Genomic DNA, 20502 nt, shown 5'->3' on the forward strand with positions numbered 1-20502 from the left:
TGGTTAATTAGAGAGTCATTTATATTCTAGAGTCCCTTCCCCAACCCTGGCATACATAGTGTCCACTGTCTTGTCCCTAGAATTGGCAAGTGTCACAGGTAAATGACTACCTGCTGAATCTAAAAACATGATGGTATGAAGAAAGTCTCCACCATAGTTAGCACATGTTGGGGCTCTAGATGCAAGGTAAGCCTTCCGAGAAGGTTATTGGTGGGGAGACAGTTTTGATCCTAGAGAAACAATGTTGGAAGGGAAATCGGTATTTGCCCCTTGCCTTTCCTTTTGGTGTCTTACCTCGCCTTTGAAGCACAATCCTCAGAAGCACTTGGGCCAGCTTACTAGACAACCCTCTGGAGAAATCACCCTTTGTCCTCCTGAGCAAGAGGCTCCCCATCAACTTCATCTCCTGCCCTTGGTCAAAATACCTCAGTTGTCTCTTCTCCAAGATAACTATGGAGAGATCAATCTCTGAAGAATGCTAATGGATCATTGTGCCACCATCCCTTCTTGCCCAAATTGGGTAGACATTTCTGGTATCAAGAGTCATATTCCACGGAGTATGAACTGTGGGACTGATATGGTTTGGATATCTGTCCCTCCAAATCTCATGTTGAAATGTGATCCCTGCCAGGTGCAGTAATCCCAGCATTTTGGGAGGCCAAGATGGGAGGATTGCTTGATCTCAGGAGTTCGAGATGAGCCTGGGCAACATGGCGAGACCTTGTCTCTACAAAAAAGTACAAAATTTAGCCAGGCACGGTGGTGCACACCTGTAGTCCCAGCTACTTGGGAGGCTGAGGCACTGAGATGGGAGTATCTCTTGAGTCTAGGAGGTCAAGGCTGCAGTGAGCTGTGATTGTGCCACTGCACTTCATCCTGGGCGACAGAGCAAGATTCTGTCTCAAAAAAAAAAAATAGAAAAAAAGAAAAGAAATGTGGTTTCCTCTGTTGGAGGTGGGGCCTCGTGGGAGGTGTTTGGGTCATGGAGGTGGATCCCTCATGAATAGATTAATGCTCTCCCTCAGCGGTGAGTGAATTCTCACTCTATTAGTTCCCACGAGAGCTGGTTATTAAAATGAGCCTGCTGCCTCCTCCCTCCCTCTCTCTTGCTCCCTCTCTCACCATGTGATCCCTGCTACTGCTTCCCCTTCCACCATGAGTGGAAGCTTCCTGAGGCCCTACCAGAAGCAGATGCTGGCACCAAGCTTCTTGTACAGCTTGCAGAGCTGTGAACCAAAATAAACCTCTTTTCTTTATAAAGTACCCAGCCTCAGGTATTCCTTTGTAGCAATGCAAGATGGACTAATACAGGGGTTTTCTGCTTGTTAATGCCTAAGATAAGCCAGTAAAAATTCTCACTTGGGGAAAGAACAAAAATTTCAGGGACTCTAAAATCAGAAGGTTTCCAGTGAAACTGTATAGAGTTGGCTCTATCAGGAGTTAGAACAGGTATGGATCAAGGGTCACCTTTAAGTTATGAATAGTGAATAGTGAATGATGTCATATCCATTCATTTATTCTTTTCTTTATTTCCCAAACATTTATGAAGTGTTTACTTTATGTCAGACATGTGTGAGAAAAGACACTGATAAAAGATCCAATCCCTGCCCTCAAGGAGCTGCCTATATGATTGGAGAGGAAAAACAGAAAGAAAGCCACCATGTACTCTATATAAAGTGCTTTTCTCATCTGCTGTGTGTGATTTAAGTCAGATTCTCCTCTGGATCCCATGCCCAGCTGGGTCCTGGCCAAAGCAAGGAAGGCCTCAGTTCCCTTGGTATATGCTGGGCTGAAAAACCACAGGAGTTCCTCACACTCTCTTCAGCCTTGAAATAGTATCCAAAATGCCAAAGTATTTTAGAATAAAGCCGGATTCTGAAAATTAAGAAAGATGGCTTTAATAGCTATATTTAGGGTTTTGATATATGCATGCAGTAGCATTTTTTTTTTCTTTCTTTCCTGGAGAGTAGATAATTCTGGGATTTTTGGTTCTGGCCATGACAGAATATACCTGGTATCAGACTTACCCTTCTGCTGTAAATAGCTCTAAAATCTGGGCAAAATATAAAACAACTCTTTGCAGGTATTGAACCATAACCAATATAGCACAATGATCCTTGTGAGAAAGGATACACACAAGGTAAGCCCCATATTCACACTATCTTTTTCCCTGAGAGCTTTTTCCAAGCTGCAGTGCAGGTTTGTGCTAGGTAAAGGAACAGAGATCAGCATTTGGGCCTGCCAAAATGGCTGGGATTTGAGAGACATAGTCCTGTAAAGGGGAAATTCACAGAGAAGGAGCCCCCATAACTTTGTAAAAATTTCCCTCAGGTCCTTGACCAGCTCCTAAGCAGCATGTGAGTAGGGTAGGCCTCTAGAGACCTAGCAGAGAACCACATTAAAAGAATGTATTGCTAAGCAGAGATTTCAGAGGCTGCGTGGTGCTGGAGAGATGAAGGTTGAAGTTTGGCTAGACATCTTAGTGAATATCCTGGGCTTTCAATTGGACCTCAGAAAGTCCACATTCTAGTAGTAAGGATCGTGCTTTATCAGCAGGGACCATGTCTTAAGAGTAAGGGCGAGACCAAGAAAACTACACAAACAAAGTCTAAAATCCATTCTCAACAGAATTAAGGCAGTGGCTCTCAACTGGAAGAAATTTTTCTCCTCAGGGGATATTTTTGACAACACCTGGAAACATTTTTGGTTGTCACAACTGGGGGGTTGTGGGTAGAGGCCAGGGATGCTGCTAAACATTCTACAAGGTATAAGCCAGCCTCCTTCCCCCAACAAAGAATGATCCAGCTCAAAATGTCAATAGTCTTGAGATTGCAAAATCCAGGCTTTAAGTGATTTGAGAGCAATTTAGTTGGCTACTAGAACAAAACTCAACAATTTTTACAGGAAGATGACATAATTCAGAAACTTTATAAGGCATTACAGTTAAAATTTGGCATACAATAAAAAATTACCCCATTAAAAATTACCCCCAGAGTGTGAAGAGGCAAAAAAAAGGAAAACTATCCACACAAACAGAAGCGGAACCAGAGATAATCCAGATATTATAGTAGAAACAAGGAACTAAAAGTAAGTCTCATTAAGATTTTAAGAAAATAGAGGAAAAGAGACAAAACGAATGAAAAAGGGAGAATTTCAAGAGAGTTGGAATCTGTAAAAAATTAAATAGACATTCTAGAAATGCAAAATGCAATATCTGAAATTAAGAACTTCTTTACTGGGTTTAACAGAAAACTGGGCACAGCAGAACATATTAGTGAGCTAAAACAAGGCAAAACAAAATAAATCCAACAGAGAATGTCCAAACTAAGAATATAGAGAAAAAATAATTGAAAAAATACTAGAATTCAAGGTTGGTTTAATATTTGGAAATAAATCAATGTAATTTACCACATTAATAGAATAAAGGAGAGAAAATACACGATCATCTTAATAGATGCAGAAAAAGCATTTTATAAAATTTATGAAAAAAAATCTCAATAAACTAGAGTAGAAGGAAACATCTTTAATCATACTGAGGGTATATTAAAAAACTTATAGCTAACATTCCTGTGATACCTGGGAATTTAATCACAGTGCTTGTTCATTGCCCAGAAAGAGTGTGTGAGCAAGTCCCCACACAGCTCATCTTTTTCCTTTAAATGATGGAATAACTCAGTGTTGGAACCACTGAAACATCACCTCATCAGCATTTGCGTTAAGGGGGTTGTTTTGAATGGGACAAAGAATAACCTATCGATTTCCAGGTCTTCATCATATTATAGGATTATTTAAAAAGGGGGGAACAATAAATCATTTGGTTTGTCTGCTAAAATAGATACCTAATTATAATTCATAGATCTCATTAATGAAAAGGATTCTGGAAAAGGCTCCCCCAGCCTTGAAGCACATAAGTTGAGAATAAAAGATGAAGGCAAAAGAGGACTAGGGGAATACTAGATATGAGATGGGTCACCAGTGGATTCTTTCTTGATGAGTCTCAAATACAGAATTCTTTTTCTCTAAAGTTTGGAACAAAATGATTACGCTACTATCACCACTGTTATTTATCAATGTATTGGAAGCCCTAGCCAGTACAATAAGGCAAGAAATAGAACATATCTTAACGTGAGAAAAAAAGAAAACTACAATTATTTGAAGATGGAATGATAGTGGTATACAAGGAAAAATCCAAAAAAATCTATAGCAAGCTATTAGAAATAATAGGTAAATTTAACAAGATTGTTGGACATAGGATAAATACACAAAAATCATTTGTACAGTAGTTCCCTCTTATCCATGGGGCATACGTTGCAAGACCTCCAGTGGATGCCTGAAGCCACAGATAAGTACCAGGCCCTATATATACTATTTTTTTTCCTATTCATACATACCTATGATAAAGTTTAATTTAAAAATTAAGTACAGTAGGAGATTAACAATAGTAACTAATAATAAAACAAAGCAATTATAACAATATACTGTAATAAAAGTTATGTGAATGTGGTCTCTTTCTCTCAAAATGTCTTGTTGTATTACACTCACCTATTTTCAGACTACAGTTGGCCATGGGTGACTGAAACTGTGTAAAGCAAAACCAGGGATAAAGGAGGGACTACTATATTTCTATATATTAGCAACAGAGACTAGGAGAATAAAATTTGAAGCCATGCAAATTATAGTAACAGCAAAAATATCAAATATCCAGTGTACCTAACAATATCATTTACAGGAACATTAAAAAACATCAAATGTCCAAGATAGCTAGCAAAACGTGTGCAAAATAGCTATGCTGAAAACCATGAAACAGTGAGATAAATTACAGAAGACCTAAGGAAATAAAGACCTAGTCCATGTTCATGGATGGGGAGTCTCAATAATGTTAAGGTGTCACTTTTCTTCAAATTGCTCTATATATTTAATGAATCAAAATTACAGCAGGTTTTGTGGAAACTGACAAAATGGTACTAAAATTTATTTGGAATGCTAGAATTCTAATGCAATATTGAAGAAGGATAAATCTGAGAGGCATACACTACAGGATGTCAAGGCTTACTATACATCTACAGTAATTAATACAGTTTCATACTGGCACAAAGCTAGATAATACACCAATGGAATACAACAGAGATTCCAGAAACAGATTCACTCATATACAGTCATCTGATTTCTCACAAACGCTCTACTGAAATTCATTGAGGAAAGAATGGTTTTTCTAAAATATGATGCTTGGTCAATTGGATATTCATATGGGGAAAATACCCTTAACCTCCACTGTACATCACTCATATAAAATAATTTGGGACGTATTATAGACCTCTATATGAGAGATAAAATATTAAAGCTTCTAGAAGTAAACGAGAGAATATCTTCATGACCATAGGGTAAACAGAACATTAAAAGCGCTAACCATAAAATAAAATATTTAAAAACTGGGCTTCATTAAAATTAAGAATTCCAATTCATCAAAAGAAACAATTATGGCAGCCTGGACAATATAGTGAGACCCTGTCTCTACAAAAAAATAAAAGTAGCTGAGCACGGTGTACACCTGTAGTCCCAGCTACTTGGGAGGCTGAAGGCAGGAGGAATGCTTGACCCCAGGAGTCTGAGGTTATAGTGAGCTATGATCATGCCACTGCACTCCAGCCTGGTGACAGAGACACCCTGTCTCAAAAAAAAAAAAAAAAAATACCATTAAGAGGGTGAAAAGGCAAGCCTTAGCCTGGATGAAGATATTTGTAATACACAGCTCACAAAGAGCTTGTATCCAGAATATAAATATAACTTGTATAACTTGTACTAATTAATAAGAAAGATAATCCAGTAAAAATGGACAAACTAAACCCAATACTTTACCAAAGATGAGATAAAAAAAGCCAGTAAATATATGAAAAAGGATTCTATATCATTAGTTATTAGAAAAATGCAAATTCAAACCATACAATGATATACTGCCAAACTCCCACCAAAATAATTAAAATTAAAAACTAACAATAGTAAGTGTTGATGAAGATATGAAATAATGGAACTCTTTCTCCCATTGCTAATAGGAGGAAATCAGCACAAATACTTTGGAAAACTACTTAGCAGAATCAACTAAATCTTTCCGTATGTACATGCTATGACTCAACAATTCCACTTTTGTGTGCTTATATTCACCAACAGATATGTAAAATAATGTCTGTAGCAACTTTAATTCACAATAGTGCAAACTAAATACAGCCCAAATGTTCATCAACAGCAGAATGCATACAGTGTGAAACCATCACAGAGTGGTGTTGTTTCACACATTGCAGTGAAAAAGAACACCAACCACGGATTCACGCAACAACATGGATAAATAGCATGATGTGTTGTGTACATATTGTACGATTCCATTTAAATGAAGTTCAAAAACAGGTAAAGCTAATCCATGGTGAGTTAGTTCAGAATAGCGGCTACCTTTGGGAAGGGGCAGGGTAACCAACTGTTCAGGTTGTCCTGCAACTGAGAGGTTTCAGTGTGAAAGCCGGGATAGTCCCAAGCAAATTGGGATGGTTGGTCACCCTAGAATGTGGTCTTTTTTGGGAAGGCACATGAAGGAGCCTTTTGAGGGGCCGGAAATATTCAGTATCTTGATATGGATGGTGGCCACGAGTAAACACGCGAGTGAAAATTTATCCAGCTATGCACTTAAGATATATGTGTTTATGTATGCAGTTTAATTGAAAATCTTTTAAAATAGCTATATGTTACAAAGCACAGAGTACGAAGAAAGCAAAGACAATAGGGTCATTAGGAGAATTTTGGTGGATAACAAAATGAAGGCCCGATTTTCATTTTTAATGTTTGCTTGTTTTCTCTTTCAGGTGTTGAGACTTTGATGGGAAAAAGGTGAAGCAAAATGTGGTAAACAGGAATGAAAAGCCAGAATGAATAAAGGAAGCCTTCATTGTTCTGAGTGAGTTTCCCAGCCTGAGAGATTCACAGAGACCTGGCAAATGATATTGCTGAACCATGGGCAGTGAATGCAGAGAACAGAAAAGGCATGAAAATCCATTTCTGATATTCAAAAGGAGCAAGATGGTAGATTTCACAAATTGGTGATTAGTGGGCCGATCCTGGATCACAGGAAATATTCTAAAACAGGTTATTCATAGGATAATTTGTGAGCCTCCAGATGGGGAAATGATGATCTTAAGGTGTCACTGAGGATTCTTTTAATCAAATCATTCCAGACTAACAACTTTTTTTTTCTTTGACCTGGTAATGTGATTTTTAATCAGAGAAATGCAATAGACAGAATATATGAACTTTAGTGAAGCATTCAACAGTGATTCTCATGAGACCCCTATAAAAGGGGAAACAAGATTTGGGCTGCATAGAAAAATTAAGATGATTAGTAATTGGTTAACTGAGTTTACCTAACAACTAACGGATTAACCCCTATAGGGAAAGAAAGCTTTTTATTTGGTCCTGTTCTGTTTAACATTTTTATAGAGGACTAAGACATAGATAAAAATTGTGTTCATCAAAACTGAGAATAATATGTACTTGGGGTGATACTGGGTATGATAAGTATCAGAATCAAGTTGACAGGCTAGAATAATGGATTTAATATAAGAAGATCATATATAACAGGATAAACAAAAGGTTCTGTCCTTGTAAACTAAAATCTAGCTACAGAAGGGGTTTCAGTTGACATAACATTTAAGAAGCTTCAATATGAGAGGAACGCCGAGATGAAAAAGAGAACTGGGGACGTTTACAATGGGGAAGCCAGGATTTAGGAGCTGCGTGTATGGGAGGGCCTATGTCATGTATAATCTGTATGACTCCAAGGCGTAGAAATAACTTACACAAGTGAGAGCTACAAGAAGACAGATTTGAGATCAACTTTCCAAGTATCTGTTCTGTCCAAAGAAGGCATAAGCTTAAGGTAGTGATTTTCCTGTCACTGTATGATACCATAGATGACCCTTTGCCTTACAGAAAGGATGCAGATATGTTAGAGTTCAAATTGCTGAGCTTTCAAATTTATTTCAACCCAAAGAATCTATGACATATGTGTAATTCAGTAAGTAGAAATAGACTTTGATCTTTAACAAATTGATATATTGCTCTGTGGTTTGCTCTCATATATAAACCAGGAATAAATATATTTATTCCCTGCTTAACCCACACAAAAGGTTTACAAATTGTGCCTTCCATAGGCCTCTTGATAATCCTAAGACAGAAGCGCTCACACAGTTGTAAAAATTATTACTGCCATAAGTGGCCTTGAGTTAGGAACAAATTAATACGCATTTTTAATATCTTTTTGTATTATTTCTCCACATTAATGACCGAACTTGTGTTGACAGCAGCCTAACAGAACCCTGGAATGATTTTCAATTTTCCTCTGAGCAGTGATTTGGCAAAGACTAAATCATAGATTGGGGAAATATAGAGTTTTCATCATTGTTATTACCCTGATATTATTACAATTTCAATTATTTGCTCTGTGGCTCAAAAGATAATGTTTTTACATTTCTGGTTTGGTAGGTTTTTTTTTCCTATTATAGTTAATGTCTGATGTGATTCCATTTTGATTAGATAAAGTGATCTTTAATATTTCTACTTTAAAAAATGTATTGAGGGGTTTTGTGGCTTAATAAACAGAACACAATCACGATATCACAATCAATAGATACAGTGATTATGTTCTGTTTATTAGGCCACAAATATTATGTTAGAACACAATCATTATATTAATTGATGTCTTCCAAGTGACTTTCTTTATAGATATATACTATATATTGTATAGTTTAACCTTTGCTTACTTTATAGCATGTGGACATGCATAGAGGGACAGCCAATCCAGAGGTCTCTGGGCCAAGTCACACTTAACGGTAAAAGCATTTTTTTCTGAGTACATCAGAATAGGGGTAATGAGATATCAAAGGAAGAATTGTATAGAACAAAGGATGCCTTGATTTTTTAAAAAAGGGGCTTGATTGGTAACATCTAAGTTTAGGGAAAGCTTAAAGCCCTGTAAAAGCAAAGCTTGCTTTGTATCGTCTGTTCTGATGATTATTCAGGCTTCGGCTACGTTTTGGCTGGGGGCTGCCTGTATTCTGTATTTGAGCATCATCTGGAAGGAGCCACTGCTGACTTGTCTCATGTCTATCTTTCCCCTAGTCTTCTCTTGACTCCTTTTTCTTTCTCAACTTGTCTGTGTCAGGACTGGGAAAGCCTTTCACTGTCTCATTTTCTTTCTTTTCTTTTCTTTTTTTTTTTTTTTTGAGATGGAGTCCCGCTCTGTTGCCCAGGCTGGAGTGCAGTGGTGCAGTCTCAGCTCACTGCAACCTCCGCCTCCTGGGTTCACGCCATTCTCCTGCCTCAGCCTCCCGAGTAGCTGAGACTACAGGTGCCTGCCGCCACGCCTGGCTAATTTTTTGTATTTTTAGTAGAGACGGGGTTTCACCATGTTAGCCAAGATGGTCTCGATCTCCTGACCTAGTGATCCGCCCGCCTTGGCCTCCCAAAGTGCTGGGATTACAAGCGTGAGCCACTGCGCCCGGCCGACTGTCTCATTTTCATTCGTGAGCTCCATCAAGAATAATTTAGGGGTAATTTGAGTGGGCACACTGGGTGCCCACACTATGAGACTGCGACACAGTGGAATTTGGAAATGAGCAGGTTAGTCTCTGACCCATTCCAAATAACCTCTTTGCCACAAATGTTGAGATAGCAAAGTCTTCATGTTTGTAATCTTAAATAAATTAGATGATTCAAAATCTTAGTTGTTTCAACTCTGAACATTTCCAATTCTATGACTGGAAGGAGAAAATGGGCTGAGAGGGGACTTATCTATTCCATAATATCTCTCCAATTGGTTCCCCAAACTCCCATGGGCAACAAACACAGCACTCTGAATACCTCCCAAGGGTCACAGGAACGGGGTCTCATGATTTCATAGTGTTGATGTACCTCTAAAGGGGCTCTGTTCCTCCAAGACAATTCAGCCAGAGGATGTGCGCTGATATCCAGGGAGTATTACCCTGTGTGATACTGCAGAGACATTCTTAGTTGCTTAAATTTCCTTTTCCACTAATAGTCATTTCATCTTTGACTCCAATTTTAGATGTGTGTGAAAATAATGCAGCCACCAGTCAGCCTATTTTTTCTTTTTCAGCACCAATATAGTCATGTTCTTTTTTAAAACAAACAAACAAACAAACAAACAAATGGAACTTTTTTGAAGCATCCTTGACCTAGTAGCCTGTGAGGCATTAAAATATTTACAGTCTGAAAACCAGCTGTGAATCCAATATAAAATTTTCATCTTCATTAAAACACCTTATCGCAGCGTGTCTTGTATCAGAACAAATCGAATATGGTCTGTCTCCCTCACTGGGGTGTCATGTCCCAGAGTGCAAGGACCTTGTCTTGATACCCTTATGCCCTCCTAGCGCCTAGCACAGGTCCTATAACCATCCCTTACATATTTTTGAGTTACATTTAAACAAAAGTGAATTTCACTTGTTTATTAGTTCATCGGAACCCACATTTAGATTATATAATGAACATGCATTTTGGTTAGTTTGCTGATTTCCCTTATTCTATGCATTTAAAAAAATAATGGAGACATAGGAAGTAAAATAGCCAACCATCCTCGTTCAAACAAAGCTGACTGAACACTCTGTACTGCCATCTAGTGGGGGAAAAGGCTCTGCGGCCATCTAGTGTATTCCCGTTTGGAGGAATACACTGTTTAGAACAATGTCAGATCGGATCGTAGTTGCGGGGATGGGAGCGGGACACAGTGGAGGATATGTGTTTTCCCCTGATTAGCCTTGAGCTGCCTAGGGTGGTTGCCTCTTTGCCCTTGGCATAAAAGCAGAGGAAGCCTTCTTTGTGGTTTTGTGAACAAGCACCCTATGATAAACTCTGAGCGGTGTTCTTGGCTCTGGTTCTGTTTGTGGGCTAGTAATTTAGGCTGTGGGATATTCCCATCAGAACAATGCAGCTTTTAGAGAAGAAAAGTCACGATGTTATTAGCATAAGTGCTACACATGCGCGATCGCGCGCGCGCGCGCGCACACACACACACACACACTGCATCGTTTCACTTTCTTCCTAATTCTTGGTCCTGTCGTCTTCCTTAGCAGCCCTGCCGTAGCTGTACTGCACTGTGGCTCAAGATGCAGTGTCCTTAAATACAAAGCTTCATTTGGCCCTGCAGGAGGGGAGCCCGGGACTCCCTGGCTCTGCCTCTGATGATGACTGCTGGGGCTTTTCATCCAACTTGACTTTATTTATTCATAAGCAGGGCTGACAGTCAAAGTTCTGAGGCCCCTGAACCGGCCAGATCCCTCCTCCCTTTCGTTTACTTTTATTTCTTTGATTTTTTTTTCTCCTCTCATCTCTGCCTTGTCAGTTCTCTGAGCAGAGCCTGTGAGCTCCTTGTGGCATCTTTTTCTTCGCCTAAACACACAGCAACACACACACAAGCAGATATGCACAATTGAAGGCTCTGGCTTAGATCCCAGTTGGAAAATGGCTCTTGAGGAAATCAGAGAAAAGCCACTTAAGTCACACACAGAGAGAATCCCAGGAGGCTGGCCTGACAGGTAGGCTGAGTCGACACTGGGCCATTTGGTGTGAGTTGAAGGATGAGGCAAATCTCCCAACTACGCATCCTATAATAGCTCCCCAGTTGGCTCTTGAAATTCCCATATAAATACAGAAAGATCATGATTTCCAAACAAGAAATTAGGACTCACGTCTGATGGGTTATCAGAAAAACAGGGTGGAGCTGTTTGGCCAAATCTGGGGTGAATGATCACTCAGAGGTTTCATCTCTTATTCCAGCTGAGATCAAAGACAGAGGCTGCTAACTTAGAACACTATTGAGAAGAATTCTGGGGCCACATCTGGGTTTAGTAAGAGAAGAATGCAAGAATATATTAGGAAGACCTGAGATAGTCATGCATGAACTAGTGAAAACATCGCAATACTGGCTTTACATGCAAATGGCTTCTTAGAGGGCTAACAGTGAAATGCCATTAGCTGTTAACTTCCCGGCACAAATTAAATTACGACATTAGCTGCCCATTAAAAGGTTCTAAGTGAATGGGTCACAGAATAGGGGAAGTTGTTTCTATGGCTTATTCTTCCTTTTTAAAATTGAAGTAAAATTCATATAACATAAAATTAACCATTTAAACCATTTTAAATTATACAATTCAGTGGCTTTTCATACATTCAGAAGACTGTGCAACCATCACCACTATCTAATTCCAGAATCATTTCATCACTCCAGAAAGAAATCCTATACCCATTAAACAGTCACTCCCAATTCTCCCCTCCCCTCAGCCCTTGGCAACCACTGATTTCCTCTCTGTCTCTGTGGATTTGCCTATTCTGGACATTGCCTATAAATTGAATCATATAATATGTGGCTTTTTGTGTTTGGCTTTTTTTTTCACTGAGCACCATGTTTTCAAGGTTTACCCATGTTGTAGCACGTATCAGCACTTAATTCCTTTTTATGGCTGAATAATATTCCACTGTATGGATAGAATATATTTTGTTTATCCATTCATTGGTTGATGACTAACATTTGGGTTGTTTCTACCTTTTGACTATTATGAACAGTACTGCTAGGAGCATTCGTATACAAGTTTTTTTTAAAAAATAGATTTTGTCTCACCATGGTCCCCAGGCTGGTCTTGAACCCCTGGCCTCAAGCAATCCTCCTGCCTCAGCCTCCCGAAGTGCTTGGATTATGGGCGTGAGCCACTATGTTCAGCCCACATAGAAGTTTTTGTTTGATGTAGAGTGGGCCCCATATCCAGTATGACTAGTGTCTTTATTAAAAAAAGAAAACTTGAAGGCAAACGGGCATACAGAGAAGACAGTGGGACAAGACACAGAGAGAAGACGGCTATCTGCAAGCCCAGGAAAAGGTCCCGGAGCAGACCCTTCCCTCACAGACCTTAGAAGAAACTAGCCCTGCTAACACCTTGATTTCGGATTTCTAACCTCCAGAATTGTGAGACAATAAATTTCTGGTTTTGTTTTGTTAATTTAGTAGTAGACAAAGTCTCCCTATGTTGCCCAGGCTGGTCTCGAACACCTGAGCTCACACAGTCCTCCTGCTTCAACCTCCCAAAGTGCTGGTATTACAGGCATGAGGCACAGTGTCTGGCCTAGATTTCTGTTTTTAAACCACCCAGTTTGTGGCACTTTGTCACTGCAACCCTGGAAAACTAGTACAACCCATATTACTTTATTAGAGTGGTACCTACATATAATTTATTCATACTTACATACACTTACAGGTGTTAAGGAACATTCCTTTTCCCTGTGAGTGAAGCAAGTCCCCTACAGTATGTGAGCCAGGGAAGGAGAACAGGTCTTGCTGACCAGCTGACCTAGACCTGGCTCCTCACTCGCTCTTTTTCTTTTTCTTTTTTTTTTTTAATTTTATTTTTTATTATTATACTTTAGGTTTTAGGGTACATGTGCACAATGTGCAGGTTTGTTACATATGTAAATCTCATCTTAACTAATTATATCTGCAATGACCCTATTTCTAAATAAGATCATATTCTGAGGTAGTGGGAGTAAGGACTTCAACATATAAATTTTGGGGAAGGCATAATTCAACCCATAACACAGATATTTTATATACAAAATTATATATATGTGTATATATATATAATTGTAAAATGATAAGATAGAAAGATTCTAGTATTTTTTTCCTGGTGAATTAAAAAGTTAGCTTTATTGAGACATCATTCCCATATTATACAATTCACCTATTTGAAGTGTACATTTCAATGATTTTTAGTATATTTACACAGTTGTGCTACCATTACAAGAATCAATTTTAGAACATTCTTATCACCCCATAAAGAAACCCCATGCTGTTAGCAGTCACTCCCCAACTTCCCTCATCCCCTGGCAACCACTAATCTACTGTCTCTATAGATTTGCCTGTTCTGAATATTTTGTATAAATGGGATCTTATAATGTGCAGTCTTTTGTCTGTTTTCTTTCACTCAGCGTAATATTTTCAAGGTTCATCCATGTTGTAGCATGTATCGGTTCTTCATTCCTTTTGATGGCTGAATAATATTCCATTGCATGGACATACCACATTTTATTTATCTGTTAATCAGTTAATAAGTATTTGGATTGTTCCCACTTTTTGATATTATGAATGGTGCTGTTATGATTATTTGTGCACAGGTTTTTATGTGGACATATGTTTTTATTTCACTTGGTAAAATAACTATAAGTGTAGTTGTTAAATGATACAGTCACTGTACATTTAACCTTTGGAAGCAAAGTACCTTCTGGACTAGCTGCCCCATTTTACATTTCTACCAACAATGTATAAGGGTTTTAATGTATCCATGTCCTCCCCAACACTTATTATTATCTGCCTTTTAAATTAAAGCCACTCTTGTGTGTGTAAAAAAAAAAAAAAAAAAGAAGTTTTTGTTTGAACACTTGTTTTCAATTCTCTTGGGTGAATAGGTGAGGGTATTTTTTGGCCACCCTTTGGTGAAGACAGATCCATTTGAAACTGATAGATGAGTTTTGCTACAAAGAAAAGAGCAGGTGTGGCTGGGTGCAGTGGCTCACGCATGTAATCCCAGCACTTTGGGAGGCTGAGGTGGGCGGATCACCTGAGGTCAGGAGTTTGAGACCAGCCTGGCCAACATGGTGAAACCCTGTCTCTACTAAAAATACAAAAATTACCCAGGCGTGGTGGTGGCACCTGTAATCCCAGCTACTCAGGAGGCTGAGACAGAAGAGTCACTTGAACCTGGGAGGCAGAGGTTGCACTGAGCCGAGATGGCACCACTGCACTCCAGCCTGGGTGACGAGAGTGAAACTCTATCTCAAAAAACAAACAAACAAACAAGCAAACAAAGCAGGTGTTTGGGTGCAGCCTGGATGAGGCATGAAAGTGGGAAACAGTGTGGCAGAACACCCTGGGCCCACTGTGGAATCCTAAGGGCAAAGGGCCTCTGGAAAGGAGGTGAGGAGAGATAGAGAAGATGGTGCCAAAATAAGATAGTAATGACCTTGAGCTTAATGGATAGGAGAAGAATGGGTTGGTGCAGAATTTATAAAATGGTTGCTAATATTTCCTTTTTTATAAGGAAGGGAAAAATCTACGGTGGAGATGAAAATGTGGGTTAGGGGAGGGCCAAAGTAAAGTAAAAATTTTTCTGGTTTTGGCTGTGTCTTACCAACATGTTGTTAATAGATGCTGTTTTGGCAGAAAGAAGAAAAGCTTGTTTAGCTGCATGTAATGCAAGATGACAAAATTGGTAGAGAAAATTTTAGCATAACAAATTGAAGAAAGGGATTCACTTATTACGAGAATACTGCTGTGCATTTCTATAGTGATGGACTTCTAAAGCATATTCTTGTCTATAAGCCCATTAGGATAAATGAATCAGACAGAGCAGGTACTATTTTCTGTCATTTGAGAAATAAGAAAATCAAGGCACCCAGCACAGCTCCTGACGAGTAGTAGGTATTCAGTCAGTATTTGCTAAATAAATGAAGCAGAGTCATATCAAGTTAAAGAATATCAAAGCTTGGAGGGTCTTTGAGATCATCCAGAAGCCCTCTTCCCATCTCAGTTTTGGAGAAGGAATGTCAGAGAAGATTGGGGAAATTTTGGGCTTAAATCCAAGGTCAGTTGGTCAGGGAGTGAAGGACCCAAGTCAGTAGTGTGTCCTTTGTCTCAGTACAGAGTGTCAACATAGCAACTATAATGCTGGGTGGTGATTTGTGCTCTTGCCTGTCTCTACCACTGAGCCATACGCTTCTGGGGGGTGGAGCTTGCGTCTGATTCATCTTTGAATACTCAGGATGTTGTAGCACAGTTGATGAAACTTGTTGGATGGATGAACAGGAATGGAAGCTCTGTGTTATTACTGTGTCTCTGCTCCTTCTTCTCACTTTGCCATAGCTTTTAGTGGCAGATACGAAACTCAACCATAATTTTCAGGCTCCAGGAATCTTTTCCCTATACCCTAGTGTCTACATTCACCAAGGTAGGTGACACAAGATGTACTCATAGAGTGCAGACTGCAAAAGATGTACCTGGCAGGTTGCTTTGGACTTGTTAGGCCCCCTGGGATAATCTCTACTGTACTGTTATTATGGAAATATCTAGAAGGTGAGAGAAAGAGGACATTTTCCTTAGTTCAAAGCCCAATGCCAGTCTAGCTACCTTAGGTAGAATCTCAAGTGTATCTTGCACACCAGAAAATTCCTTCCTGGCCGGGCACGGTGGCTCACACCTGTAATCCCAGCACTTTGGGAGGCCGAGGCTGGTGGATCACTTGAGGTCAGGAGTTCGAGACCAGCCTGGCCAACACGGTGAAACCCCACCTTTACAAAAAATACAAAAATTAGTCAGGTGTGTTGGCATGCACCTGTAATCCCAGCTTCTCGGGAGGCTGAGGCAGGAGAATCGCTTGAACCCAGGAGGCAGAGGTTGTAATGAGCAGAGATCACGCCACTGCACTCCAGCCTGGGTGATGGAGCAAGATTCTGTTTAAAAAAAAAAAAGGAAGAAAAGGAAAGTTCCTTCCTTTGGTATGTTGTCCAGGTCCCAGGTGGAGGAGGTAGACTTGCCTTGGAGAAACTATGCTTTTCAGAATGGGGCTTGACAATGATGGGGGCAGTTAAGAGGTGATAGGATCTTCAAGGGGTTCTGAAACAATTCTTTGTCTACCTTGTTTTGCTCTTCTTGGGGACTTCTGTTTGTTCCTGAGCACATATTTGAGGCAAAATGGAGGAGGTCTCATAGTGGTCTTTCCCATACCTCCATACTAGTTATGGCCAGCCTGTGAATGGCATATGGTGGGTACCAAAGCTAGTGCATGAAGGGTCAGTCTGCAGGGCAGAAAGAGAGGCACAGGGGGTTGCACGTTAACCACAGTGTGAGATTTGTTATCTGACCTCTGTTCTGCTTCTGCCCTGTGTTGAGCATCCACCATGGGGTTCTTCTACTTAAGCCTCCACTTCCTGTTTCCTGCACCAACTCCAAGACTCTCATATTAGATCTTGCCAATACCTCCCCAGCCTGGGGACAGTGTGACTTCTTCTGGTTTGTTCTCTTCTCACTCAGTGCCAATAAATTCATAGAGTGCAGACTGCAAATCACCACCTTGGAAAGCTCAGTTTTATTCAATGCTCGATTATGGCCATATTACCAGCAACCTGACTCCTCCTGATTTCAAAATAGTTTCCACATGTATTAGTCAGGGTTCTCCAGATAAACAGAACTAATAGGATGTATAGATAGATAGAAGGAGAGAGATTTATTATAAGAAATTGGCTCAAGTGACCATAGAGACTGACAGTTCCTAAGATCTGCAGTTGGCAAGCTGGAGACTCAGGAGGGCCAATGGTATAGTTCTACTCCAAGGGCTGGCAGGCTTGAGACCCAAGAAGAGCTGATGTTTCAATGTGAGTCTGAAGGCAGGAAAAAAGCCAATGTCCCAGCTCAAATGCAGCCAGTCAGGCAGGAGGAGTTCCCTCTTATTAGGAAGCGGGTCAGCTTTTATTATATTGAGGCTTTCGGCCGACTGGATGAGTCCCACACACAAAATCTGCTTGACTCAGTCTACTGATCTCAATGTTAATCTCATCCAAAGTCATTTTCACAGAAACACTCAGAATAATGTCTGACTAAATAGCTGGGCATCCCACGGCCCAATCAAGTTGACACATAAAATTAACCATCACACCACACAACCTAAGCACAAAACCAGATGGTCTTGTTACATGGATGAGATAGCCAGGAACCAGTGATTTTTCTTTGCTCTATGTCTCTTATCTTACAGAAGCCAACAGAGCGTTTGTTAGCACTTAGAATTCACCCAGGCAGCCTGAGGTACTCATGTAAAGGACCTAGTGGCCTAGGGAGCGTGAGAAGCAGCCTCAGCATCCCCATGAGAAGGTCGGTTCAAGTCCTCCCTCCTTGTCATAACAGGGAGGTTGGGTTAAGCCTCTCCTTTCTCATCTTTGCTGAAAGTGAGCCACTCAGTCCTCTGAGGTGGCATCTTCTGCACAAAGGGGCTCAGCTAGATGTGTGTGGAGGGCCATGGCTGTGCTGGTTCGAATGAAGAAGGGTTATACTTGAGATGATAGTACAGGAGGGAACCAATGCAGAATATGATGATGGCACCAGTAAGGTGCTGAAGTTCCCAGCACAGCATGCCCATGGGAGTGGGTGGGAGGCTCTCAGGTGGGAAGAGGTTGCAGTGTTATCAAAGTTGGCTTCTGTAATGGCTGAGGTTTGGTTATTCTTTACAGTGGGAGATAGAAGAGGAACTTGGCTTTCAAAGTTGTCTCTCTGTATTGTGAAACAGGATATATATGGGAGCTTCTAAGAGAGAATACTCAGCTAGCCTGGGGGCTGGCAAAGAGCTGTCAGAGAATGATGCAGGTGAGTTGAGCCCTGGCAGGGAGGTGGACTGGCAAGGGTCATCCTGTCAGATCTTCAGGCCAGAGGTCGCAGCCAAGAACTTTCTCGAATCGTCACTGAGGGTCACATCAGAGAGAATGGGAAATGACAATGGGATGAAACCTTATAAGTAAACCTTGTTTAGTTCCTGTCTTACCATAAGCCACTCTGTTTTATGACAGTGTTTTGTCACACTTCAGACAGACCACAGCTTCTCCTTTTTCTCAAACTGAGATGTGAGATGGGAATGAATCTCTCTCTTTCTCTCTCTCTCTTTTTCTCATCATCCCCTTCACACCCCCTTCCCATGGCCTTCACACTCACCTGCACCAGGTCTGGTGTGAGGCGCTTGGCCTGCAGCCATTTCTGGAACCTCTCTGTTTTCCGCAGGACACGCTCAATGCTGCAGGTCTTTGGGGCTGATGCAGAGGCACAGATTCTCCTGTCTGAGATCTCGTTTTGATATTTGCTGACCAGTCTAAAGATCTCCACAGGGCGCCAGATTTTGGAATCATCTGAGTAATTTGCAGGATAAGAAAGCAAGAAGTCGGGAGGCAGTCCAAGGTGGGAAGCCAGCCAGTTGTCAGACCTGTTGGAAGAATAGCCCTTTGAGGATTGGCCTGTGAGGTGGAGGCTCACAGAGCCCAGGGACAGGGAGACAGGGGACAATAGCCCAACTGACCCATTTCTCCTACTTAGACTGAGGTGTTCGAAATTCTTTTTGTGAGAGGACTATTTTTGCTTCTTCAAACTTTTACAGTAGTGTATATGTCATATCAGAAAACGTGAGGCACAAACATTATCCTCTTCATACAACTGGCACAGAAAGACTAGCCATAGCTCTCTGAACTTTTACTCCCTGTAAAGATAGCAGCTTTACATACACTGACATTTTTGATTCCCCTAATCCCCAATTTCCACTTTACAAGCGTGGAAACTGAGGCTATAGAGCTTAAGTACCTTGGCCAAGGTCAGACAATATGTTGCCAATCAGAGGTGCGGACCCCGGGGTTGTCAGTCAGCACACCCCAGTATCTCTCCCTTTCCCTACACTGATTCCCCAAACTGCTTACCCTCTGACCAATGGCTGGGTCTTGGAACCACAGAGGTTCTTGAAGAGGCTCTTGGGGCTGCACTAGGGAGACCACTCTACCTCCATACCCAACCCCAAGCAGCCCCATTAATCTACAAATTTAAGTCTTCAGCACCAACAAAGTCTCAAGCAAGAGTGACCACTAAATGGTCATCAACTTGGAAGCTACCTGGGCTCCAGGAGGTGTGTGATTCTACATGATGGCCTGGCCAGTCCTTAATCCTCCTGGAGGAGAGGCATTGGCTTATTTATTTATTTATTTTTGAAATGGAGACTCACTCTGTTGCCCAGGCTGGAGTGCTATGGCTCGATCTCAGCTCACTGCAACCTCTGTCTCCTGGATTCAAGCGATTCTCCTGCCTCAGCCCCCGCAGTAGCTGGGATTAGAGGAGTGCACCACCACGCCCAGCTAATTTTTGTATTTTTAGTAGAGACGTCATTTTACCATGTTGGCCAGGCTGGTCTTGAACTCCTGGCCTCAGGTGATCCGCCCGCCTCTGCCTCCCAAAGTGTTGGGATTACAGGCGTGAGCCACTGTGCCTGGCAGGCATTGGCCTATTATCACCTGCCAATTTCCTAGGCCCCACAGTTGTGTTTTCTCCAGCGTGCTGATATTTCCGTTAGGGAAGAATGTTAAATCTCTCTTTGATTTATGTATGAAAAATTACTCAGAAAAAGTTTACCTTCATTATTATTAACAATTGAAGGTCATACTGCAAATGAAAATCAGGCAGCATACGACATGTTATATATTTAATTTAAATAGGAATATTTCAATTCTTATTATTGGGCCACCCCATGATAATGAGTTTTGGATAATGCGTTTTGGAAGAATTAGCATTTTGATTAGACCCAAACCCTAGATTGTGTTGTTTTTTTCTCTTACCTGACACAACTTTACCCTAACAGACTGCAAGCTTTTCCTACTGTTTTGACG

At 40.7% G+C, this 20502-nt stretch overlaps 1 protein-coding gene across 3 annotated transcripts in view; it reads right to left on the reverse strand.

The window, feature by feature from the left end:
* Positions 1-20502, reverse strand: part of DIPK2B (divergent protein kinase domain 2B) — a 56325-nt gene that overhangs the window by 28417 nt on the left and 7406 nt on the right. For all 3 annotated transcript variants that reach the window (XM_055268644.2, XM_063635257.1, XM_055268645.1), the window contains exon 2: positions 18797-19061. In XM_055268644.2, coding sequence (XP_055124619.1) covers positions 18797-19061 — 265 coding nt within the window. The remainder of the gene's footprint in view (positions 1-18796; positions 19062-20502) is intronic.

This window comes from Symphalangus syndactylus, chromosome X (genome assembly GCF_028878055.3).
Source record: "Symphalangus syndactylus isolate Jambi chromosome X, NHGRI_mSymSyn1-v2.1_pri, whole genome shotgun sequence".
Taxonomy (NCBI): domain Eukaryota; kingdom Metazoa; phylum Chordata; class Mammalia; order Primates; family Hylobatidae; genus Symphalangus; species Symphalangus syndactylus.